Source organism: Hydra vulgaris, chromosome 13, assembly GCF_038396675.1.
Source record: "Hydra vulgaris chromosome 13, alternate assembly HydraT2T_AEP".
Classification (NCBI taxonomy): Eukaryota; Metazoa; Cnidaria; class Hydrozoa; order Anthoathecata; family Hydridae; genus Hydra; species Hydra vulgaris.
In genome coordinates, this window is record NC_088932.1 from 14856948 (window position 1) to 14884666 (window position 27719).

General features: G+C 28.2%; 1 protein-coding gene and 1 pseudogene across 1 annotated transcript; both read left to right on the plus strand.

Annotated features, from left to right (window-relative positions):
- The first annotated feature begins 4010 nt into the window (after positions 1-4010).
- Positions 4011-4110, plus strand: LOC136090410 (U2 spliceosomal RNA; annotated as a pseudogene).
- An 8990-nt stretch (positions 4111-13100) lies between these two features.
- LOC136089676 (uncharacterized) lies at positions 13101-14010 on the plus strand. The gene is made up of 2 exons (XM_065815729.1): positions 13101-13167; positions 13214-14010. The coding sequence occupies exons 1-2, from the start codon at positions 13101-13103 to the stop codon at positions 14008-14010; spliced, it is 864 nt and encodes a 287-aa protein (XP_065671801.1).
- Positions 14011-27719: the final 13709 nt, after the last annotated feature.

Genomic DNA, 27719 nt, shown 5'->3' on the forward strand with positions numbered 1-27719 from the left:
CAAAAACCTTAAAAGTCCTGGATGACAAAAGGTCTTATTAAATCTTCAAAAAGAAAAAAAAAACTTTATGAAAAGTTTAAAAAAAAAAAGACTTATAAAACGAAAAAATATATAAACAATACAAAAATCTATTTGAAAAATTAAAAAAAGCATTCAAAAAAATACTATTATTGCAATTTCCTAGAAAATTTTTGCGGTAACACCAAAAAAACTTGGGGCGTCATTAAAGAGGTAACAAGGAAAAAAAAGATGCCACCAAAGTATTTCCGCAATACTTAAAAACAGATAAGAATGATATAGTAGCTAATAAGGCAATAGATACTGCAGAGAAATTTAATAATTATTTCATAAAAATTGGGGAAAAACTAGCTAACAAAATAACTCCTGGAAAAAAATATTATAAATCGTATTTAGAAAAAAAACGTCAGTTATGAACGAGCTTGATATAATTCCGGATGAGCTTAAAAATGCATTTAATACTATACAAAAAAACAAAACTCCAGGTCAAGATGACATTAGCGTGAACGTTTTAAAAAATGTCTACGATATTATTGAATATCCCCTTCTGCATATCTGTAATCTGTCTTTGAAAAATGGGGTATTTCCTAATCAGCTAAAGCTAGCAAAAGTTGTTCCTATATTTGAAAGCGGAGATGATTCTATAGCTCCTAACTACAGGCCTATTTCTATTTTATCATGCATTTCAAAAATATTCAATAATATGGTAGACATTTTTTACAATGTTCACGCTAATGTCATCTAGACCTGATTAGAGCGTATAATGCACAATAGACTTTATAACTACATGATAAACCACCACCTGCTAAATAATAACCAATATGGTTTTCAAAAAAAACATTCTACAGAACACGCTGTAGCCAAACTTGTCAACAAAATTTTAAATGGGTTTGACAAAAATAAATACACTTTTAGAGTTTTTCTCGATCTTTCAAAAGCGCTTGACACAGACGACCATGAGATTCTTCTTTATAAACTGTATAATTATGGAATAAGAAATAACAATTTAAAATGGTTTTGCTCTTACCTTAATAATCGGAAACAAGTTTTATCATATGACAACACTGTAACACGACTTGAAAGCATTACTTGTGGGGTCCCACAAGAATCAATTCTTGGCCCATTGTTATTCCTCGTTTACATTAACGATATCTACTTATCTTCTAACATACTTAACTTTGTGCTTTTTGCTGACAATGCGCAAGTATTCTTTAGCCACACAAACATTAGCCTATTATATAACACTGTTAATCAAGAAATTGAGAACCTGAACGAATGGTTTAAGGCTAACAAACTCTCTTTAAATGACGAAAAAGTAAATATATTCTTTTTACAAAATTATCAAAATCTGAAACCCTCCCCTTAAAAATGCCTGATTTACTAATTGATAAAACAAAACTTAAACGAGAATACTTAATCAAGTTTTTAGGCGTAATTCTTAATGAACATATTAGCTGGAGTAATCATATCAAAGTAATAGAAAATATCTAAAAATATTGGTATTATGTATAAAACAAAACATCTCCTGAACACAAATTGTTTAAAAAATATTTATTTTGCATTTGTTCATAGCTACATCAGCTACTGCAACGTTATCTGGGCAAGTACTTATCCTTCAAAGTTAAATACAATCTACAAAAAACAAAAACGAGCAAGTCGCTTGATATTAAATGCAAATAAATACGCTAGTGCCAGACCACTACTAAAAGAAATTGGAGTGCCTAATGTCTATAAAATAAATATTCTTAATATACTTATTTTTATGTTTAAGTTTAAAAATGGTATGCTACCAAGCATTTTCCAAACTTACTTTTTTCTTTAAACCACAAATACGAAACTATTTACTCAATAAATAATTTTTTTATACCAAAAACATTATTAAAACAAGCTGATTTTTCGATATCTTGCCGAGGGCCGCGGTAATGGAACTTGGTTTTAACGAGTAATATAAAAACTTTAACTTCAACTCAACAACATAAACGTGCAACAAAACAACACTTATTTGATTTTGATACAAAGCAATTACTATCTTTTTATTAAAAATTTTGATAATGTTAATTATTTAATATCTAATAAATTGACGCAACATGTTAATTATATTGTATGGTACTTAAAACATGTTTGATATTATTCTATATTATAATAATAACGCAATTTGAAAAGGCAATATTTATTATAACTTACGCCATTTGTAGATGGAATATAAAACAGAATTTATTTTTGCATGTATATATGAACGGACATATATTTGTATGTATGTGTGTGTGTGCGTGCGTGTATAATAAAAATAAGAGTAGAATAAAATAGAGAATTGAAGAAAAAATAATGATTTTAAAAAATAATTAAATTTTTTTTTTTTTTTCTTTTTTTTCTGCAAATAGTAAATTGAATGTTAAATCAGTTTTCTCTTTAGTTTCTATTTTCCTTTTTCATTTTTATCGAATTTTTTAGTTATATTAACGGGGCTGGATGATAAGACCATGTCTTCTGCCGGCTCCGAAACTTTAATGTTATATTTTTATGTTGTAAAAACATTGTAAAAGCTTATTTTTTAATGACGAAATTTAAAAAAATAAAAAAAATAAAAATAAATGAATAGTGTCGAAAAGGAAAAAAACGGAATAATTTCGCAAGTGAAATTAAGAAAAAGCGTTGAAAACAAAAAACCGGAATAGTGTTGCCAATAATAAAAACGGAAAGTTATCCATCATGCGTTTAATACGTTAGACCAACGTCAGAACAACGTTAAAATCTGCATGGGTACGTGCTTGCTTAAGTTTCCAGACATCTTTAGATATTAAAAGATTTTATTTGGTTTGCAAAAATAAAAAAATAAGTATAAAAAATATAATTTAATTGCAAAATATTAAATTTAAATATTTAAAGAAAAAATTCAGGTCTGCATTTATTTCAATAATAACAGCTAATCACGAGTATTATGTGGTATGTTTGACGATTTCAATTAGAGAATTGAAACTATGTATCGCAAAGTATAACATTAAATTGTCACAGGATATTTCTAATGAATTACAATGGTTTAATTTGATTTGTGAAAGAACTTAAATATTGTCAGTGATGTAGATATTATAGGAAGAACCAATGAACATGTTGTAAAATTACAAAATTAATTTGTGAGAAAAAATTTCATCAGCCACAGTTCATTGCATGTCAACATCATATTCTTGACAGAAATCTAAAGCATGTGCTAGACTTTAATTTAGGTTTAATCTAAGGATAATACTCAAAACTATGAAGTGATCGGACATGTTTTTGTAAGGTGGTTAAATTAAAAAATTTGTAAAGCTACAAATTTTTTTTTACAATATTTTTGGTTTTATATTTAAAAAATAATTGGAATGATTATATCATTTGAATATGTCTTTAAATTACGTTAGATTATGCGTTCGACATCATATCTCTATAGAGACTTGCAAGGCCGTCTGAAGAGGTCTTTCATAGAGGGGTAGGGGGTGTCGTATGTGTTTTTTGCCATGGCCCTAGAGACTTTGTATGATTCAGAAAGTCCTTCATAATTAAGTCTGTATACAATTATCTTTTTAATAAACTAATTGGCCAAGCAAGAACCAGCAAAAAAAAGGTGGAGGATTGGGGGTTTATGTCTTAGATGAATATGCTTACAAAATAAAATTTTATTGCGTTTATTAAATACTAACCTTAAAAGCCTTTTCATCGAAAATAAAAATGCAGAAATAAATATTTCCGTTGCGTTTATTGTCCACAATGAGGTAAAATTAATTCATTCGAAATTTTTATTAAAAAATCTATTACAAAAATAATAAAGAAAATATTAGCCCATATATTCTCGGTGACTAAATTATTCTAAGATATACTTTTAAATTTTTTTAAATATCTCATCAACTATTAATAAACCCACAAGTGTTACAAAACCAGAGCAAATTTATTTGACAACATTGCCATTAATGATTTTATACAAACAACTCTTTGGCAAAAATAATGAAGTTATAATATTTATCGCTTCTCGGCCTAATGGCTAAGATCAAGTGTAGTATCTGTTCTTATTTCGGCTCCGAACCATCTCTCAATTGGTTTCGGTGTTGTTAGAAAACAGAAGCAGCACAAGATCAAAACCGTGACAGTCGATAGAGGTTCTTGGCGTAGTCGCTTTTCCAGTGTCTACTTCTACGTCCGGAAATCTCAAAGCGGTCCGTCCACTCCGGACGTGAAATGGAGATAAACCATTAAGTTGGCGCTGCTCAGTTTCGGCTGAGTGGCAACTAAACCCTTAAATGGGCCAAATAACCCTTAAATGGGCCAAAATACGGAGTCTCGGCTCCCAAATAACACCGCCTTCTAGGGCCCTGTATAAGTCTGGTTTCAGCTTCAGGTCACTCTAGTTGGTTGGAAAAAAAAAAAAAAAAAAAAAAAAAAAATAATATTTATAATATTAATAATATTAATAATATTAATAATATTAATAACATTAATAATATTAATAATATTAATAATATTTATAATATTTATAATATTTATAATATTTATAATATTTATAATATTTATAATATTTATAATATTTATAATATTTATAATATTTATAATATTTATAATATTTATAATATTTACAATATTTATAATATTTAAAATATTTATAATATTTATAATATTTATAATATTTAAAATATTTATAATATTTAAAATATTTATAATATTTATAATATTTATAATATAGCTAAATGTAAGTTAAGAGTTATAGACATGAAAGCATAGACAAATGTAAGCATAGATTTATGTAACATATGTATAGAGTTGTAACAAAAGCATAGAGTATGTATGTTATGTAGAAGCATGTAACATAAGCATAGAGTTATGTAGACATATATGTAAGCATAGATAAATGTAAGCATAGAGTTATAATATATTATATAATATATAATATAGCTAGAGTAAAAATATAAACTAATCACAATCCACTTTTAAAAAACTGTTCAATAATATTGTTGAAAACGACTTAAGCAATTAGGGCGTTGCAAATAAAAAGTACAAACTTGTAAATATTTAGAGTTTATTGTTATTTTAGGTATTGTGATTTTTGAAACAACTAATAATAAATTTCTAGATTAGAATTAAATTAATGTCTAGATAAGAACTGCTAGTATTTCTGCCGGATTTACATAATGGTATTTTAGATTTAAACTAACAGCGTTTTCCCAGTGAAAAATATCACATAATATAAGCATAGTTTTTTCCACATGCAACCCATATGGAGATTGTTATTTTGTTCCACGTGTGTTTCATGTGGTTTATCCCACATAGAACATTGGTGGTAAATCCTGCATGGGTTGTATATGGCAATTTCTATATGGGATACACATGTGTTTTACCGCATGTAACATTTGAGGGGATTATTATTTTGTATCACATGGATTTAATGTTAAATCTCACATGGGATATAGGTGGTAATTAACACATATTTTAAAGACCTTAATGGATTTTGTAGGGTTTACCACCAATATTCTTTGTGGGAAATCCCACTTAGTACATTGGTGGTAAATGCTACATGGGTTATATACGTATTTTTTTACGGCATGTAGCACTTGTGGGGATTATTATTTTGTAGGGATTAATATTTTGTAGGTGAAAATTACCACATATTTTATATAAATGCCATGTATATTTAAATCCAAATGGTATAAAAATAGTCAATATTAGATCTTCCATATATGTGGCGTTTTCTACCTATAGCTCTTGTGAGATTTACCATAAACTAATATAACAAAATTTTTCAAAAATGAAAAAAAATTATTTAAAAACGAATGAATTTGCAGGCCATTTTTCATATCTTAAGTTTATTAAGTAAACTACCTTAACTCGTTCAATACCAGAACTTTTATATTCTTTTAGTGTTCTCAGAGATTCTCTGAAAATAGAAAAAATAAATATTAAAGAATACAATTCTGCATAATAACCTTCAATCAACCTAAACTAAAAGTAGTTTTTTTTAATTTTAACTTTTACTTATAATAGATCAAAATAACTTAGATCTAATCTTAAAGACATGAATTTGAATTTTTTTTATATTTTATACTTAATAACCAAAACCTAATTTGCGAAATCTCATTTGAGAATTATTAAATATAAATTAGCAAATTAATTAAATACTAAATAATGTCAATGTGACGTTATAAGAGTACAATTAACATCAAATTGTTAAAGTATAACATTCAACTTTTAACCATTTTTTTCTTTATTTTATTTATTATCATTATATTAATATTGTTAGAAATTGAACGTTTTTAAGAATTTAAAAGGCCTGTTCACATTTACTCATTTGTACAGGTTTAGGTACAAGAAAGTTGTTATAATAATACTTATAATGACTAGTTTGACGAGTTTATACAAATAAAATCGTGAAGTTACTCCAGTAACTTCTTGAGTGCCACAAGATTCCAATCGTATTCCTTTGTTTTTTCTAATAATGATCTTAATGATAATCTTACACTTAATGTGGCTTTATTTGCTTACAATACAACTCACAACTTTACTTGTTAGCAACACAACTTTAGTCTTGACAAAAAGTCATCTTTTTTGATTACTTAGAACAGGCAGCTAATCTTGTTTCAGTAACTTGAAACTTGAACTGGCTGTCAAATTAAATCCAAACAAAACTCAGTTGTTTACCGCTGTTAACTATTGAAATATAGCTATGTTGTTGATATTTCTTTATTGATGAATAACAAAATTCTTACTGTCTTTTATTTTACGTTATTGCAGATTTTCTTTTAGTTACGGCCTCGTATAGAAACCTCATATACAGTCCATTGCAAAGTTAGGATCTGCTAAGATGCATGATAAGGTTAATGATTATTAGCAACTAAGTTTTTTTTTGAATTAAAGTTAGGTCCTCTTTCGTACAATTTTCCTACTCCTGATTCCATTCTCTGCCTCCATAAATTTCTTACTCATCTTTGTATAAAATACTGTTGTTGATTAGGGTTGGTTCTTCTAATAATGCCCTTTCTTTTGCAGACTGGATCTAAAAACGCATTGTAAATGTAGTTAGACATGCTCTAGCTGCCAAACTTCAGCCTATGTCCCATAGTTGTAAAGTTACATCCTTTTTTACAAGTTCTATCATGGTGGCGCAATCAATAAACAAATTATCATCTCTTGTTTCATCAACCTAAACTCAATCTTCATCTGTCTTCATTTTTTCCTGAATCTACAGTCTTCTGTTAACTACGAATCTGCAGTCTTCTGTTAACCACTTTCTAGGTGTTTACCTTAACTCAATGTTTTCTCTAACTCCCAACCTAAACAGTGTTTGCTTTCAGCTTCCCAGAAAGTGAATTAGTTTTAAAAAAAATCCTAGGCACCTTTTTAAGTGTAAATTTAAGTGGTATCTGAAAGTTTTTGCTTGTTTACATTTATGCAGCACCACTACTATATAATGAGAGTGGAATTAAATAAAATCTATACAAAGTAGATTAGAAGCAGAAATTATAGATTAAAATGACTACATCCTTGCCAACTAAAAATCTATTTTAAAATTTTAAAAACAACTAATTTGCTTTAGGTAATTAATAGCGAAGAATGTAAATCAAAAATAAGTTGTAATTTTAATTACCTCGTATTTGCCAGTAACGTGAAAAGATTGTAAAACCGTTAAGGTTGTTAAATTAAAAATAAGTGCTTAATTTGAGGCAGTTGTTAAAATTATAAAATAAAACAAAATTTGCAGTAAAAAATAAATATACTTACTTTACATCAATTTATACACTGGGTGCAATAAGCGAATATCTTTCTTATTCTTCACTAAATACAAAATATTTTAAAGCCAATCGTAAAAAGCCATTCTCTTAAATTTTTTATTTAAAAATTCTATAAAATCATTGTTTTTGTATCTTATATATCAAAATTTATTACAATTTATAAAATACATTATTGAATTTTTATTTTCATCTTTATAAAAAAAAAAAAATTTTTTTATGAAAAATGTTAAAAAGTTTTATATCTAAATAAAAGAAACACCATTAACATATACATTACGGCATCCAGTACTTTTCAACATTTATTAAAAAAGTCGACCCTTAGGATTTTTTTGCCATTAGATACAAATTAAGAAAAGATAAATTTTTTACCAGAACATATGCATCATTTGCAAAAGCAGACCTTAATTTTTCAAAATTTTATTAAAATGGGGAGGGGGACCAAAAATCACATGTCTTAGAATATCCTATATAGATGGAAAAAAAAATTTTTTGTTTTAACATTTTTTCATTAAAGTAAATAGAAAACAGTTCTAAAATATAGAATTGATGCACACTCCCCCTCATCCTCCCTTTTACTATATATAAAAAAATTGCTTAAATGCTTGTTTTTAGTGCTAGTAAATTTACCGATATTTTAAAAAACCGGTAATTCAGTAAAAATAAAATTATTACCGGGTTACCGGTAATTTACCGGGTTTTTTTCTAAAGGCTTAAATAGTAATTATCTAAAAACTGAAAACAACAAAAAGCATAACAAATGAATATACTAGTAAAATAGCATCAGTTTACAGGTCAATCCTAGTTAAAAATAAATAAATTACACAATCAAAAAGATTTTTTTTATAAAATAAAATATATTTAATATAAAATATATTATTTTAATGTTTCGTCGCTTAAACTTGTTCTGTACCTTGTGCCAATTAAACCTGCTGCAGAAAAAGCTCTTTACGACTCTACATTGGTTGGGCGAACTGGTGAAATATACTTTTGGAGTTTGTTTAAATAATTTTCTTTAATATTTTGTTTCTTGAAATACGCCATTTCTTTCCTGACTATATATTTAAAACACCGGATGTTGTCTTCGGATCACTAATCTCTTCGTGAGCAATAGTTATCATTTTTTTTTTTTTTTTACTAAATCAAGTTTTTCCTTCATTGGCATTGCTTGACTTGATGTCGCCACTGCTGATAAAACCGTAGATTCACTAGTTGATTCAGTTTCATACACTTGCACAACTTCAGATCAGTAGTTTCGGAATCGTTTTTTAAAAATTGTTGAATGATTTTTATAATATTTTTTTCCATAACCAATTTACTTGTTGTATTAAACACGCCATAATTATTTTCATTATTTAAAGCTGTACGTGGACACGGTTCATGAAGATATGAATATATATCAGAATATACGGTTATTCTCTCACTTATTCGAAATATTAAATCTTGTTTCAATTTATTACTTAAGAAATTATTTTGGTTACTCGTTTCATCCAACATGAACCTATTTGTCAAATCTGCAACATATAGATTCGTGTCCCTTGAACAGAGAGCTTCCGCAGCTACTTTAACAGGTTGCAAAGCCATTATTATATTTGATACAACATTGAGATCATTTTCTGATAAATCTATATCGGATTTGATATCGATTAGACTCTTACGAACATAATTTTAATCTCATAAATTCTTTCCAACATTATCAACATACTGCTCCACCGTGTTTTTGTGTCAAGGATTAGCGTAAGTTCTTTTTTAAATTCATCTTTAACATGTTTTTAGAGGATGTCATTTTTTGTTGGTGATCTACGGAACATGACAACAATTTTTCGAATTTTTTTTATTATTGGACCTATACTTTCATGTTGAATTGATGAATCAGTAGTTAATTTATCCTCAATATCGTCAAAACCCCAATATCTCTATTACATTGTCCTTTTCATCTTCAACATGTTCAAATTCAGTAATAGCCACTTCTTGATTTTCTACGGAAATATTATCCGAAACAGATCTTTTATACAGCACCTTAACTACTGATAACTGGATGCCGTGGGCTAAACAAAGTTGATGATTTACGTCCAGTAATCTGCCTACCTTTTTCATTACGGCGGCCCCATCCGTAGTAATGGAAATTATATTTTCTATCGCAATACTAAATTCTTTAAGTGTATTTTGAAGATACATTATTCATTTTTCAGCAAGCATCGATCCTTTAATCCTAACAAATCCGAGATTCCAAAATACATTATCATACGAGTGGACATTCACATTCATAAACCTTTGATTTTTGAGAGATGTCCATTCAACGTAAGTCAAGCTGAATAATTCACCACAGGCTATTCTTTCTGATAATTCTGTAACGATTTGTTTTCGGATTTTGTCACCGTACTGCAACACCATTTTCTTAATTGTTTTTGAAGACTTTGGGCAATCATATCCTTTGGATTTAAATAATTGCTGAAGATCGTATGATGTTCAAATCTTTTCAAATGATAAACAATCTCGTGCTGTCAGTTGTGCTAAAACAGCTGGAAATGAGTCATCAATCAATTTAATAATGTTGAAATAATCAGAAATTTTTGATCTAGAATTTGTATCATTCGTAACGAAAGTTGTGGTATTGATATTAGAACAGCTAGCTTCTGCATCATCATGTTGAACTCTTTTTAGCAGATTAATTTTATGTTTTCTGATAAGGTGATTGTGCAAACACTTGTGCTGCCGCCAGAGCATTTTATATTTTTTTTGCATACATTGCATATAGCTGAATCGCCAGCTTTCGTACGTAGAAAATGATTCCACAATTGATTTTGTCTGGATCCAGTAGACATCATAGATAAGGCTATTTTTTTTAAAAAAATTCAATATGTAAATTTTGGAACACAATACAAGTATATTCTATAATATAAGTTTAAAGACTTTTTGTGAAATACTTACTCAACACAATAAAAATATAGAATATTCGCTTTATTTTCAAAGTTATGTTTTGAGTTTATTTTCAATTTTTTTTATGATACTTAATAATTTTATCATTCAGTGCAAAAAGCCAAATAATTAAAAAAAAACTCACTAACGCACTATTTAAATTAAATAAAATGTCACCTGTAACTGTAACCAGATGGGACGCGAGCACAAAATAAACAGAATGTAATTATAAATAAACTACATAAACAAATCCTAATTGTATGTAAATATTTTTCTTTCTCTATTAAAAAACAAAAATTTAAGAAAAATCAATCAAGTAGGCTTTATTTTTTTTTTTAAGAAATTCATATTGTAATATTGTAAGAAAACAAAATTCTTTTTCATTATAAAGTTCTTAATTTTTTGCGATTTTAACTGTTTTTTTATAATATGTAAAAAAGTTAGCTTTTTGTAAAATTTTTCTTTTTAGTTAGAAAAAAATACTACTAATAATTTATTCAGAATTTCCATAAAATTTTACCGAATTACCCCTAAATTATTTGAAAATTACCGGTAAATTTAAACATAATTTTTAACCAATTTACTAGTAAACCGGTAAACCGGTATACCGGTTTTGCTAGCCCTACTTGTTTTACACCATAAAAGCTATACCGGGTAAAATTGCCAAAAATAAAACTCATGTCTCTATCTTTCTAATTTATTATATTAGAGATACTAAAAATGATAAAAATAATATGCTAAACTAAAATAAGGTTCAGCTTGCTGTTAATGCTTAATTATCTGCTCTTGCATGAATAAATCCATCTCGCCTCTCAAAACCAAACACTGTTTCAGAAGCTGCAGTTACCTTAAATAAAACATGTTTTAAGAAGATTTTTTGAAAGTTTCTATTATTTAACATATTATTAAGTATAAGGAAAAACCCTTTACCCTTTAACTGCCCTCTCAACTCCTTGTGTGTGAACAGGGAAATACGGAATTACCATAGGACAACCCATAATCATTTCTAGCTCACTTATGTTCATTTGACAGGTTAATATAGGTTCATAGGCCTCTTCCCATGTTAAAAGCTCAGTTAATATGGTTGCATCCAAGTTTGAATAAGGAAGCTTGTATGTTATGGTAGCTTGATTTCCCATTTCCAAATTTTTTCTAATTTCCAGAATTTTATTAACAGCAAATTCTCTTTCAATTTTATTTTCGCTGCAGAGAAATATTTGAAATAAAATTTCGGAATGAGAACTCCATGCAGAAGATTTTGTATACTTTTCAATAATCATTTGTACATTTTCATCTTGAAGTTTTATTAGGGTGAGTTGGTTCAAGATGTGTCGTGGCTCTTCTATCCAACTATGCTTTACTTTAATTTGGAACCACATAGGAAAGTAAACTGATACAAGAAACTTAACAATTAATTTTAGATTTTTGTCCCCCTCTAACCCATGCTTGCATGGTTGGAGGGGGATAACCTAAAAGCTGTAGATTGAGAACCTATGAATCTGGATTGAGCCACCTTGAATGGACTAAAGTACCTGGTTTTTGGTTAGGCAAACCTTTTTCAGATCAGAAATATGCCTATAAAATATGCCAGACAGTAATTAATAGAACTCTTACCGATAACTCTTACTATTTCTTCACGAAGTTCAATTAGGCCAGGATCTATAGATATTGGCTTAAAACTGTAATTTCTTTTCATTTTAGTAATCTTTGTAAGCAACTTCCCAATGGGTCCAGAAAATCTTGTCTTTGAGGTTGTCTTACCTTAAAGCTCTTCTATTAAATGTCGAATACAAAGTTAATTTGTGTGAACATATCAGCCATCCTAATTTTTTTTCTAATCTAGTTTCTAAACAATGGATAACACTTCCAATTTGACCTGTATTTGTTGCCGTGCAATCACAACTAATGAATTTTACAGGGTTTATGCAAAATATAAAACGTTTTTTACGAAAATATAAAACATTTAATTACGTAATTACTCTATAACACTTTGGAATTTATGAGGTTTATTTATGACAAAGAAGAAAACTATAAAAAATAAACCTTAAAGTTTGGAATCAGAATTTTAAGTATGGAATAAAAGTTTTATAGTTATAAGATATAAAACTTTTATTCTAAAACTTAAAAGATTTAATATGCTGAGTAATGTTCGTTATAGTTTTAAGTTTATATCAAGTACAATGAAAAATAGAAAAATTACTATATCCATATTAAACAAATGCTTTTTTTTATCCAGAGAAAACTTTTTAAATGCGATACGTATGCAATCTTGTCTTACTATGCTTATAATTAAAATATATTATTCACGCTTTATTTTGTTGTTTTAGTTGATAAATGAAAAAGTAGAGAGAAAGGAACAAAATAACTCTTATTACAAAGGATATTGTAAGAACCATAAAAAAGTCAATTCTTAAAGAAATGAAGTTAAAAGAAATAGCGGAGGAAGTTGAAGTTTCTGCAACACGTTCTAATTCTGATAAAATCAGTAAAAGACTTAGTTATGATGAAATCACATCAGTAAAAAAAGGAAGGCGCAGGAGCTTATGACGAGACACTTATATCTGAAACTCGATTGTTGATTGAGCATGATCCATTTCATACTTTAGCATCATTGAGAAACATTTTGATTGAAGGGAATATTAATGCATCTATACCAACAATATCTAAGTATTTGAAGTCGATGGAGTTGACTAGAAAACGACTTACATTAGTACCAAAAGAAATTAACTCGCAACAAAACGTTGATTCAAGACAAAGTTTTTGCAGGACTATTAATTCGACTCCTGACAATAACTTAGTATTTCTTGGTGAAACAGGCTTTAACTTACATACTTCTAAACAATATGGCTATTCTATAATGAATACAAAATGTTTTGTTACAGTGCCAGCAAATCGTGGAAAGAATGTAAGTCTAATGGCCGCGAATGTAAGTCTAATGGCCGCGAATGTAAGTCTAATGGCCGCGATAACAGTTAATGGTATTCTAAGCTTTAAGATAGTGGATAGTGTCTACATTGGCGATATTTTTTGTGATTTTATAACCAACAATTTAAGACCGTATTTCCAAACGAATCCTCATTCTGTACTAGTATTAGATAACTGTGCATTTAATCGTCGAAGAGATGTAATCAATTTGCCATGCCAATCCAATGTTTCAGTTTACATTTTGCCACCTTATTCACCGCAATTAAACCTGATTGAGGAAAACTTTAGTTGTCTTAAAGCTAATTATACTTCTATAAGGCCGTTTCCAAAAATTAGCAATGAAGTTAAGGCTACTTTAAGTTTGTTTATACCGTTAATTGGCATTGACTCTTGTGGTTGGTGATGTAATATGAGAAGATGGGTTTTGAAAGGCATAGCAAGGCAAGAATTTTATTAAAGTGGATACTTTTTTATTTATATTATATCTTTAAATATAATGAGTTATAGTTATATTTAAAAAATACACTTTATTCTTTAGAAATTTATGAATAACTTTATATATCATAAATGCACTCTTAAATAACTACAATGTTTTATATTTTCTTAAAAATTGTTTTAGATATATATTTTTGATGTTTTATAATTTTATAAATTTGTTTTTTATTTTCTTACAATTTGTTTTGTATTTTCTAAAAAAATGTTTTATAAATTCTTAAAAAATGTTTTATATTTTCTTAAAGAATGTTTTATATTTTCTAAAAAAATTGTTATATATTTCGCATAAACCCTGTAAGCTATCATCTACCCCATGCAAATTACACCACTGAAATATTTTGTTTGCAATATGTTCAGCAGGTTTGATTTTTGATTTTTTAGATATCAGAACACTCTAACTCACTATCTGACCATTAGGGTGGAGTGAATTTTAGTTTTTTTTTTACAATTCGTTTAGCCTGGGTGTGCAAAAGTTGTCTATTCATTTCAGAAATACTCTGGAAAAATATCAATGCTCCAGGAAATTATCTTGAGGTTCCTCAAGACCTTTAAAATTTTGATGGGTCCCTAATATTATGTAAAAAAAAGGTTTTCAAAATTATGTCATGTTGGGTCTCAAAAGAAGCAAAATTTTATAAAAATTTCAAAAATAACAATTATTTTTAGAAAAAAAATTGCTATTTTATAGTTTATTGCAGAAAAAATGACCTTTTAAGCTAATTATGAAAAAAGTTTATTTTTTTTTATTATAATTTCAAAAAAATCTTAAATAATAATTTTTTTATAAAATGAATATTAGTTTTGGAATCTTTATAAAATTTTGCTTCTTTTGAGACCCAACATGACATACTTTTGAAAACCTTTTTTTTACATAATATTAGGGACTCATCAAAATTTTAAAGGTCTTGAGGAACCTCAAGATAATTTCCTAGAGCATTGATATTTTTCCAGAGTATTTCTGAAATGAATAGACAACTTTTGCACACCCAGGCTAAACGAATTGTAAAAAAAAACTAAAATTCACTCCACCCTACTGACCATTCTTTTTCGTCCTTAAAACTTTTCAAAAACTCATCATATGCTTTTTTCAAAAAGTAACTATATATCATCTCCTTTTCTTTAAACTTTTTCAGATCACATTCTTTTTACTGCTTCGCTCAATTGCTTTATGCTTCCTTTTAACTTTTTTATAATCTTTTGATCCTATCACAACTTGAGCTTTGCCCCCCCTTTTTGTTTCTCTGTGATTGAATAAATCGATCTCTATCAAGGGAATAATTGCTGATTTTTCACATTTACAGTTAATTTGAACTTTTTGTTTATATCCCAGGCAATTTGATTCATTACAGTAAAGAAGTGCACCTTTACATTTAGTTATATCAAAAAGTTGTGACATTAAACCCATTATGCTGTCATTTTTTTCTCTTTTGGTTAATATTTTTTTACAAATATCATGAACATAACAATAACTTTTTTTGATCTTTCTGTCAATGGACTTATCTGTAAATATTACTGGAGATGAAAAATCTGAATTTGATTTTTTCCATTGATTAACAACTCCCAATCTTGTCTCCCTAATCAAATCATCCAATGGATCTTTAAACAGTAAAGCTTTACGAAGAACAGCACCAAGAGGTGGTAGCTCACATGGAATAATGTCTCCTCCTTTTCCTGGAGATAAAATATTATCACATTATATAAAGTTTTTAATTTATTATTATTGTTTCTCTTACTATTTCTGCTGATCAAATGGTTACTGTTTATAATATTGTTGTTGATAAAATTTTATACAATGAAATATAAATTAATACTCATGATAATTGTAATAAAATAAATTAATAACATTATATGATATAATTGTTGTGAATATAATATTATATTTGCATTATATATATTATTTTTGTAATACTATTAAAATAATATTAATAATATAAAGAAAATGTTATAATCACAACAATTTTATTATCTATTAAATTGGACATTACTGTGCTTGCTTTTTTTCTTGTTTTTATACTACTCATTTCTGAATATATATTTTTTATTAAGACTATATGACTATATGACTGAATATTAAAATAAAATATTGAAAAACGCTTTAAAACAAATATTTAAAATAATTTATATTGCCCAAACTAGGGTTGTTCGCCATAAACAAAAACTTACGAAAATTTCGCATTTTTATCTTCCGTATTTCAATTTGTTATTGCGGAAGTTGTTCTTTCGCAAATTCACCTTCCGTAATGCGTTATACGAAAAAAATAAATAATAATTATTCCGTAATAGCTCTTTACGAAAAGAAACTTGCGAAACAAATCATTTCGAAAAATTATTTGCGAAACAGTTCCTTACGGAAGGAGCGTTTCGGAATGAGCGCTTACGGAATTAACTCGAAAGTATTCATTAAACTGTTATACAAAAAAAAATTATTATTTACTATTTAAATAAATTAATGTTGTTAAATGATTCTTCAATAGTTTTTACATATATATCTATATATCTATATATCTATATATATATATATATATATATATATATATATATATATATATATATATATATATATATATATATATATATATATATATATATATATATATATATATATATATATCTATATATATATATATATATATATATATATATATATATATATATATATATATATATATATATATATATATATATATATATATATATATATACACACACACACTAAAAAAAAAAGTAGAAATTTCTACCTTAGGATAAAATATGTGATATACCTTTAGTAAGGTATAATTTTCTACCATTTAGGGTAGAAAATTATATTAAAAACAATTATTTGTCATACAATTTTCTAACTTAAAGGTATAATTTTCTACCTTATAAGGTAAAAAATTATACCTTACTAAGGGTATATCTCATATCCTACCCTAACTAAAAGTTTCTACCTTTATTTTATAGTGTGTATATATATATATATATATATATATATATATATATATATATATTATATATATATATATATATATATACAGTGATCTTGAAAGATTAAGAAAGTTAGGACGAAGGTGGGGGAGGGAGGGGGGGAGGGGGAAAGAGTTGCTGAAACAGAATATAAGGGGGGCCTAACGCAACTCCAATCTAAATAAAAATAACTGAAATTTGAGTTAGTTTGACGGAAAGGACAATATATATATATATATATATATATATATATATATATATATATATATATATATATATATATATATATATATATATATAATATATATATATATATATATATATATATATATATATATATATACTTGTATATATATATATATATATATATATATATATATATATATATATATATATATATATATATATATATATATATATATATATATATATATATATATATATATATATATATATATATACAGTGACCAAGAAAGGTTAAGAAAGTTACGCAGCTAAAATTTAAATAGAAAAAACTGAAACTTTAAGTTAGTTTTGAGGGAAAGGGCAACGCTTCCTCCGCAACTTGTCCCTATACCAGTGTTTACATGCATTAATATTTATCAAGTACCGACTTTGGTTCACTTCCGACATTCGGTTGTTTATTGTCTTTGGCTTTTCAGAAATGGAGGTTTACTATTTATATTCTTATACATAAAAACTTAGTAAAATATTTGGTTCCATTACATTTTATGTCAATTTATCACTAATTTTTAGACTATCTACAGCTCTAAAACTTTCAGCGCTTGTATAATCCTGGTGAGCTTCTATGTTTAAATTTTTTTCCGGGGCAAAGACTCGGGACGGGTTGTATTTTACGTACCCGCTTTTTTGCTGCAAAATCTTGCAACTAAATTTTTACTGCTCTCCAAATTAGCCAGAGCTTTAAAACTTTCAGCGGTTGTATAGTTCCAATAACGTTGGGATGTTGAAAATTGCGGGGGAGGGGAGGATCAAATTTAAAGCGTACGTACTTTATGGAGTAGTTATTTTTTAGGTTTGACTACATGACCTATATCTTTTTTTGATTTCAACGACAGCATTGTTTCCCAATCACGCAATTTTATTCGTATAAAACCGTTTCTTTTTTTCCATTAACTGAAAAGAAAAACTGCCTTTGAGTTATGCAACGACAAGTTTACATTAAAAATTAGTTCTATAACGACCCTTTTTTTTTAACCGATTTACTATTTGAGGCAAATCTACATGATCCCAAACAAATGAGTTACATGCTCTAAATTTTCTTTTTTCCCTCAAAATGGGAAAGTTTATGTTGTTCAAGTTATGTTCACTATTTAACTCTTGTTCATTGAAAGACATTTTTAGTATATCTTATGAAAGTCTAGGTTTATTTATAAAAATTTACTAACTGAAACATATCAATAATTATTATAATAATTAGTATTTTAGTTACCTAGCTAATCATACGTATTTGATTCATAAAACGTATTTAAATATTTTTAATATGCCGCGTTTCGTAAGTGTTTTTCCGTAATGAAGTTGTTTCGCAAGTTTCAGTGCGAAAGAGTTTCGTTTCGAAAGAAATTTGGTTTTTTATCATTATTTCAAAAAATAAAACCTTAAAATGTTCATATGTTGCAATACTGAAAATAAAATTTTATTATAAACATTTTGGTATATAAAAAATTTAATTTTTACAATTATATCAGTTTGGCCAACAAAATTTTGTTATAGACTCCGAAACGTCGTTTAGCGAAATAGCTCATTTCGCAAGTGCGACTTCCGTAAGCCCTATTTTCGTGTGTTGCAAAATAGTTTTGTTTCGTAATTCAACTTGCGGAAGACAACATTTCGTAAGAAGCATTTGCGAAATGAACATCGGCGGTTTTTTTTGTTTCTTAAAATTCGGTACGAAAAAAGAAAATTCCTTATTCTCAATATCCTTCCGAAAGAACTTTATTTTTCCGGAATTGTACGAAACATTCCGGTTAACAACTCTACCCCAAACATTCCTAAGTGTTTGATATTTTATGAAGAAGTTTCTTGAGCTTTTCGTTGCTTCCGTTAAATATCTGTTTTTGTCTAAAGTTAACTTTTTGGTCAACAAAAGGCCAATTTTTGAAAATGAAGACTTTTTTAAATAAACTTTTTTTAAACTGAACTAAAATGTATATATGTTCAGGCAAAAAAATGTTTGGGGCTAAGTTTTTATGAAAAAATATGTTTTTTGAAAAGTACGGGATGCTCTTATTTACATGGCATACAAAAACAATCGCCTGTTATTGTTATATGGATTAACTACTTTTTGTTAGATTTTATAAAAATAAAGTGTTACAACAATTAATTGAGATAATTAATAGTTAACTCACATAGGTTTAAAGGAAAGAAACATGTGGAAACTTTTATTATTTTAAAATACTATATTAAATAATAAGCATAAAAATTGATACTTTTAAAAAGATTTTTAAAGATGTTTTAAATAAAAATAAAGCATTTCATTTTTAAAAAAATATAGTTCGAAACTTTTATAAAACAAAAAAAAAAAAATATTTATTTACATATCAAATATGAGAATAACATTACAAAAAACGTAATCTTAATAAACAGACTCAAAGTATCATCTTAATAAACAGACTCAAAGTATCGTCTCCCAATCTACATCTCAAAGGACTTCATATATAACAAGCAGCTAAAAAAGCTAGCTCGGTCTTTTTTGATGCATAACAGTTTTCTTTAAATATATTGTAAATATTTTTTTTAGTTTTTTTAATTTCTTGATGTATTTTGAATGATTTTGTAAGTAAATTAGTAGACCAGTTAAGTTATTACTATGACGTTGTGTAATTCTATTACCCAGTGCATTGGCTATATCAATGCTCTAAATTGAATATTGCATATCTAATTTATCTAAAATAAATCAAAAGTTTGCTTCCACAGTGACGAGAATTCGGTTCTCTTCTGCATAATACTTCAAGAGGCAGTTTCAGTTGTACCAGGCAAAAAATTAAATCATTGATTTCAGACGACTCTTTACTTATGAAACGATATTCTAATGCAATGTCAATTAGAGCTTTTTCGATATGTAACATTAATTTCTAAAATTGTTTTACCATATCGAGCAGACTGTTACGCGTCGTCTTTCAATAAAAAATTGACTTAATTTTTGACCTTGTTCATTTTGGACATACTTATGTAAATATTTATTATTTTTAACAGGAGAGTTTCTAAAGATTTTTATAACTTTTTCCCTTTTTAATAAGATCTTAGTAATTACTAACTAATTCAGCAAATGGTTGATCCAAAGTTATGGTCAAGTTGCAGTCTTTATCTAAAACTTCATCACCATCAGACTTATCTTGTTCATCTTCTTCCCAAATATTTTATATAGACAACAGTTGTATTCCATATAGTATTAAGCATAGCATAGTTTATTGATAGGACGACATCAATATACCGACTTTCGCCATCACACTTACTCTTTTAGTGGTTATGGTTTTTAAGAAGTCAATATCAAAACTATTTACCCTTTCTGCCACTAACTTGACGCAACATTCTGCGTTCCACGACAAATGGATCCAAATCAGTCCAAAATTAATGTATTTAGCCTCCATACGCTTGTTCAAATTTAAGTTACATTTAAGTTTGTTAAATTTAAATTACTTTATCTTGATTATTTTATGTTTTTTTTGTTTAAATAAATTGTGTAATTTAAATCCCGCAGATTATTCAGATCCCGCATTAGTTAATGCGGGATCTCGTATGCACCAAAACAACGTATGATACCGCAAGATTGCAAGATTCCACTTATAATAGTGGAATCTTGCAATCTTGCGGTATCATACTATTATTTGACATAATAGTTTTTGTTTTTTACTTTTACTTGTAACAAGCAACATTTACGTATTTAAAATGACAATTGTCGTTTTTTACTTTCATGTCCATTCATTGTAATGAATGGAAATTGAAAATTTTAATCAAATTGGATCTAAAAAAAAAGATTTTGCTCAATAAAGTAAGCCAATATTCTTTATGAACATTAAACTCAGAATAAAAAAAAAATGTTTTTATAAAATAATGTACATATTAAACTTTAAAATTGTAATTTCGTTTCAAAAGTTCTCTTTTTATTTGAACATAAATAGATTTACTCAATTCACCATACTGAAATGATTATTTTCTATTCAATATCTTCGGTTTCGATATGTTGTGCTGTATTCATTATATTTAGTTAGTTTACGAGGTAGTGTATATATAAGCCTTCCATCTAAGAGAATAGCTATTAGTTGGAGAAGTCATAAGTTTTGTTTCAAAATATTTTGGTGCGAGATTTTGAATATGAATATATAAGAAGGGTGTGTACTTAAATATATTTATCTCATGGTGTGTTGTTTATATTTAGTCGCATCTATAAGCTTAACGCCTTTCACAAAGCATGGTTTATGACCTATGCCATACACTTTCTAATGTTTGATATGATATCCACATTTGTTGAATATCTGACTCCTAAAAAGATAGGTTTTGTCTCTACGGTAGCATTTATTTTAGCCGTTTACTATGCACCTGCCTTACTTAAATCCAACAAAGTGTTAAATGTATTAATAATTTAAATGCATTTAAAATTGCTAAAACAGCTCAAATAGAATGAGACCATAAAATTGGAAACTCGATTTAGAAAAGCTTGATAACTACACATGGTGTTTGTCTCCTAAGATAATCTTACTATTGTTAAGTGATCCTGAATTGTAAGCAGAATCTACGTTTTTATTTATTGAGAAGCTCTTAAAGTTTTTCTAATGATGAGTTATCAAAGGTTTTTGTAGAAGCTCTTTCTGCTGTTATTTTCTGCATTGATAGTAGGTTAAAAGACTTAGTTACGAAGGAGAGTTGCCCATTATTTATACTTACAGGGTATACCGACTCTGTTTGAAATACTTCTTTGCACGGCGATATACTTCTTTGCACGGCGAGAAAAATAGCTTTAAAAATATTTGACATTATACTCCGAAATTCTTACAAAAATTCTTTTGACCAGTATAAAATAGTTAAAAGTTCAGACCTGTGGTTTGAGAAATAACAAAAAAGTTAGACACCATTGCTTTTTTGCTTTGGCTTTCGAAAACTTTTTCTTGTAAAAATGAGAACTTTGACAGCGGGGATGGGTTTCCTGGAGAATATGATTCATTTACAACAGTCTTGCATAATCAGAACGGTCTTGTATAATCATTTTATATAGTTTAGTTTTTCGCAAATATGTAATTTATGCCACTTTCACAAAAATCAGTCAAAAGTAACAAATATTTTACTTTTAATATCAGTGTTTAAAATTTTATTTGTTTATTCGTTGCCTTTAGTTTAGATTAAAATATTGCGCACACTGTTGCATGTCTTAATTCGAAAATTACCTCACTTTTTGTGTTTACCCATTTTTCCCAATTATAAAGATAAAAATAATACAATCAAAAATTAAATAAAACTTTTTACCTAGCTTTCAACAATGCATCTTGGGACTTCCTGCCTAAAGATGTCTTGCTCCACTCAATTTTTAGTTAATAATGTTGCCGAACCCCACAAGTTGTAAAAAATTATGAAGTTAAAATTTTTTTATTTAAATCTTTTTACAAAAAAAATTTAAAACGTACAAAATTATAAACATATATTTTGTTAAATTGATACATTTAAAATAATACATATAAAAAAAGTTCATGAATTTTGGACAATTTTATAACTGGTTTTCCTCAACTTTTTAATTAGGTATACATTCCATGCCTGTATTGGTGCTTTGTTAATCGACATGTTATCTAAAATGAAATATTAACATTAAATGCTTCAGATATTTTATTTTTATGCTTTTTATATTATATTTTTTAAATTTTATAATTTATTTGTTTAGAAATGTTTATAAAGATTACATTTTTATTTTACTAATGACTATTCGCATTTTCTAATATTTTCTAATACAAATAGAAACCTACAGTCAAAAGGTAGAAATAAACAAAACAAAATAAGAAAGAATAAATTGTGAAAAATAAAGAATAAATTACTACTACTAAAGAACAACAATAAAAAAGAATAACCCAGACAGCAAGGATATACTGTACCGATAATGACTAGCCTATGACAGCGAATTCATTAAAGTACAATAAAGTTCTATTCTTGGATAGCCAGCCTTTAAAAAATTGCCTTAGCTGGGTAGCAAATAACATTGATATTAACTGGCTTGGTGTTATTTCCCGTAAAAATTTACGGATGTTAAGAAACGACTATTTTTCAGTGAAAGTTCACGACTATTAAGGAATGGTTTTTGCTAGTTTCCGTGAAAACTGACTATCAAAAAGTTTTTAATATTGTTATTTATTTTTTAACAACTTAATTAACTTAATATTGATTATTCATACTAAAAGCTAATATGATTGTATAAATAAGTTGACTTTTAAGAGCTGTAAAGTTGCTTTTTTACATTATTTTATACGTATTGGGAAAAGTATCTTTTAAACAATACTAAATAGATTGTACTACTAACATATTGTACTAGATGTATTGTAATACTAAATAGATGCCAAAAACCCTCAGTTAATGTATGTACACACTACAGCGCCCATAGCTAGTTGTATCAATTGTTGTATGTACACTTCACTGCGCTTATGGTTTCTTATAGCTGTTGCTAGCATATGCAAAATTTTAAATCCATCTTAAAAATATTTTTTCAAGACGGATTTGAAATTTTGGGTTTTGCAAAAATGCTCTTGTTTGGACATAATATGTTGCTAAAATCATGCTAATTTCAAATAAAAGAATTCAAATAATTTGTAAGTCGCCTTAACTACACCGAAAATGTGCACAATTTTTACGTTTTTTTTTATTTTCAAGTACCTAATTTAGTTTTGTAATTGATAAATTATTGTTTGTATTAGTAAATAACTTCTTTATTAAATTATTGAACGTTTACACAGAAAATTTTAAGGTGTGTGTGTGGGTGGGGGATGGATGGGAAGGGGTTACTTTCTAATGCTTCACTGCCCCCCCCCCCCACCTTATTTTATTCGTCGAACCACCTCTGTCTCTATAAGCCTGTCTAAATGTACCAATAAATAAAAATAATTGACATATTTTCCGTTTGAGTCGACTCAATTCCGTTTGAGTCGATACTTTCTTATAAACAGTTTGGCAGTCAAAAATTATTGCATAGAGTTCAAATATAAAAGTTTGAAAAATAAAAAGAATTAGGAATAAATTTTACATTAGTGCTATTTATGTTGTTTGAACAAATTTGTAACACCCTCAAATTGAGACGTTTTAACTTTGTATAATAACTTTTATAATTTTTGAATGCGTGGAAATAATACTATAAAACTTATAATTTATCAATGAATATAAGTCTAGTTGAATAGTACCAAAAATTAATTTATCAACTTGTTGTCGTATGGGATGGGGTAGGGGATAAAATTTATGGACTTTTTTGTTCCCAGCCTCCTACTATCGTAATTTTTTACAAAACATCATTGTTTGACATAAGAATAAATATATAGATATTTGGAGTTTGTTCCATATTTGAAAGTTAGCAACCTCCAACACCAAAAAATGCTTTTCACATCAAGAATAATTTTATAATTTAAGCGTTAAACGCCTCATCTATCTTAATGCAATTCAACATAATTTATATACAAACTAATTCTCTTAGATCTTGTACATGGCAATACATTTTATCCAATTCTACCATTTGCTCCGAGATTATCCATGTAATTATACCAATCTTGTATTGAGAGTGACATCTGTCATCCGGGGATTTAAGCCATACTTTATCGCCAACTTTAAATTTATTAGTTATCTTCTTATAAGGATCATGTGCGTTCTTATTGTTGTCAAATCCTCTTACTCTAATTTAGCATTGATATAACTTATTTGTAGGTGCAGTAGAAGACCTACAACTATTTTTTGGACTAATGTTATACCAATAAACTGCCTTCAGTATGCTGCACGGAACTCTCTTCACCATTATTTTGATATTTTGATGACATTGTTATGCAATTCCATTTCCAGAAGGTACATAAGCACACCTGAATCAAAATTTAACGCTCCATTGATTTACAAACTGCAAAAACAATGTGCTTCGAAATGCAGTATCATTGACCGTCAGAATCTCATCTGGAACTCCTGGTTCGAGAAATATTGCACTTAATTTTTGAATAACACATGCACTGGTTTGCAAACTGTGCCATATTGCAAACTGTGTTAGTCCACAGTCGATTAGAGTAAGATAGAGTTGGTATTCTTCCATTATGTTTTCAATATTCTGGAGTCTTCTTCTTCTCAGCATTTTGTTTGAAGTGTTGTCCTCAATCTAGATTTTTTAGTGTGGGCGTCGGTAACCCAATGGAATACCGCTTTTGAATTAGTGCAGATATGCAAAACTTCCATTATCCAGTTAAGGCCCATAGTCAGTACTTTAATTACTGCATCGAGCTCGGACATGTTTATATGTGTTTTGTCATCTTTTCTTAACCAACAAGCGTCTTTGATTATATTACCATCAACCTCGACAATCACGCTTAGTGTTATTGAACTAGCATCTCCCCAAATTGTTGTTTCGTTACTATAAACACTCCAAATTCCAGGATTGTCATTCCGTGTTCTTCTAACAATATCATTCAGCATTTTTTTCAGATAATTGTGTGACAAGGTGTTAATTGACAAAACTATCATCAAAGTATGTCTTAATTGACAAAACTATCATCAAAGTATGATGACGTTCCTTTCCAGATTGTATTGTCTTACGATAGCACTTTCTCCAAAACCGCCTTCATTATGACTGGCGTAACGTTTAGTCCAAATCCCAAAATAAGTTAAACAAAATCTTTTGAAGGAACACAACAGTTTGGTAAGCTCAGAGTTTCTCATCAATTTTAAGTTGCATGTAAGCTGAAGATAAATCAATTACTGAAACATTTTCTCCAAACCGTCTCAAGTTTCGAAGTTTGCCAGCACACGCATCTGTGTTCGCAGTGAATGCTTTAATAAACGTGTTGAGCTCCCAGTAGTCTAATACCGGCTGTTCCTTTCCTTTTTTTTTGCTGAACCACTGCCATGAGAGGAGCCAAACCCTTTATTGGACCGTGTTTCTTTGCATTGTTTTTTTGCAGCCATTTTTTCTCTATCCACCCTTCAATTTCTTTTTTGTAATCGTGTTTTATGCCAATAGGGATAGTGTATTCAGCAATCTTATTCACTAGAGTTTCAGGATGAGAATCATTATTCCATTTCCTTACCATTATCTATTCTCAATTTTGTTTCTCAAACGAAGCTGGGAGAAATCCCGAGCTATTATATTTAAATTACTGACATCTTTTGGTCTATCACTTCTTAGTCCAAGTAAACATAGTTTGTTTCTTCGCATAAAACAAAGATCACAAGTTACAGATACTGATACTCCACCAAAAGCCACTATTCCATCAATACCCATCAAAAACAATAACCATGAGGTTTAAAGTCAAATACAATTGCTTCCACAAAAACTTCATTCAGTGTGAAAATTCGAGTTCAGCTAACGCCATCGCATTGTTGTTATTGTCCATTTACAGTTACCACGCTAACTACTTTCTTCGTAATTTTTTGTTTACATTTTTTATAAATAATGCAGCAGGTACATCCTGAGTCGATCAACACATACTGAAGAACGCCGTTAATGTCCAAGCGTATAGTAGGTAACGTCATTATTAATTGTTTAGGGAGAGAGCTGGCGCAAACATCTTCCTCGATACGTTTTTTGGACACATTTTTGATATGTGTCCTTTCTCTTAAAACAAGTAACACAAAACGTCGCTTTTCTCCCTTCTTAGACCCGACTTGTTTTGATTACTATTTCTTCGTAGATGAAAATCTCTTGCAAAATAATTAGGGAATTGACATTCATAGCAAACTTGTTGTATTTCATTATTAAACGACCTCGGCTCAGCACGTCTTCTTGTTGCAGCACCAAAATTTTTATTCGCTCCATCGTTTCGTTCTTCAATCATGAGTGCTCGTGCAAGTATTTGTATAGTAGTAAGATCATTCATGCGAGAACTTGATCTCAGCATCCATCAAACTTCCTCAGGGAGCACAGAAACAAAAGCACATGCAATTGTTCGGTCTGGTTGCTCACCAATTAGCGTAAAAAATCTTCGCAGTTTCGCCTAATAAATATCAACTGCCACTCCATGCTTTAACCTTCTCCTAATGAATTGTTCGAAGCTGTAAATGCATCAAAGACAAATACTTTTAGCAACGCTTCTTTTATCCGGTCAAAATCTTCTTTATCAGTTTCTGCTAACTGTTGATATACTGTAAAAAAAACTCAAGAGACGAAGGGGAACAGCACTCGCCAGATCAGTTATATCAATTAGTTTGCGTACCAGTTCACCTTTTTCCAGCCATTCTGCAACTGATTGTTGATCATTACCCCCTAAACTCCGGAATTAACTTTAAATCAACTTTAGTCGACACTTTCGCCGAAATAGCTTGTTGAACAATAAAAATTTTATTGAAATATTTGAAAGAAATTATTTGAATAAAATTTTTATTGAAATTATTTGAATAAAATTTTTATTGAAATTATTTGAATAAAATTTTTATTGAAATTATTTGAATAAAATTTTTATTGAAATTATTTGAATAAAATTTTTATTGAAATTATTT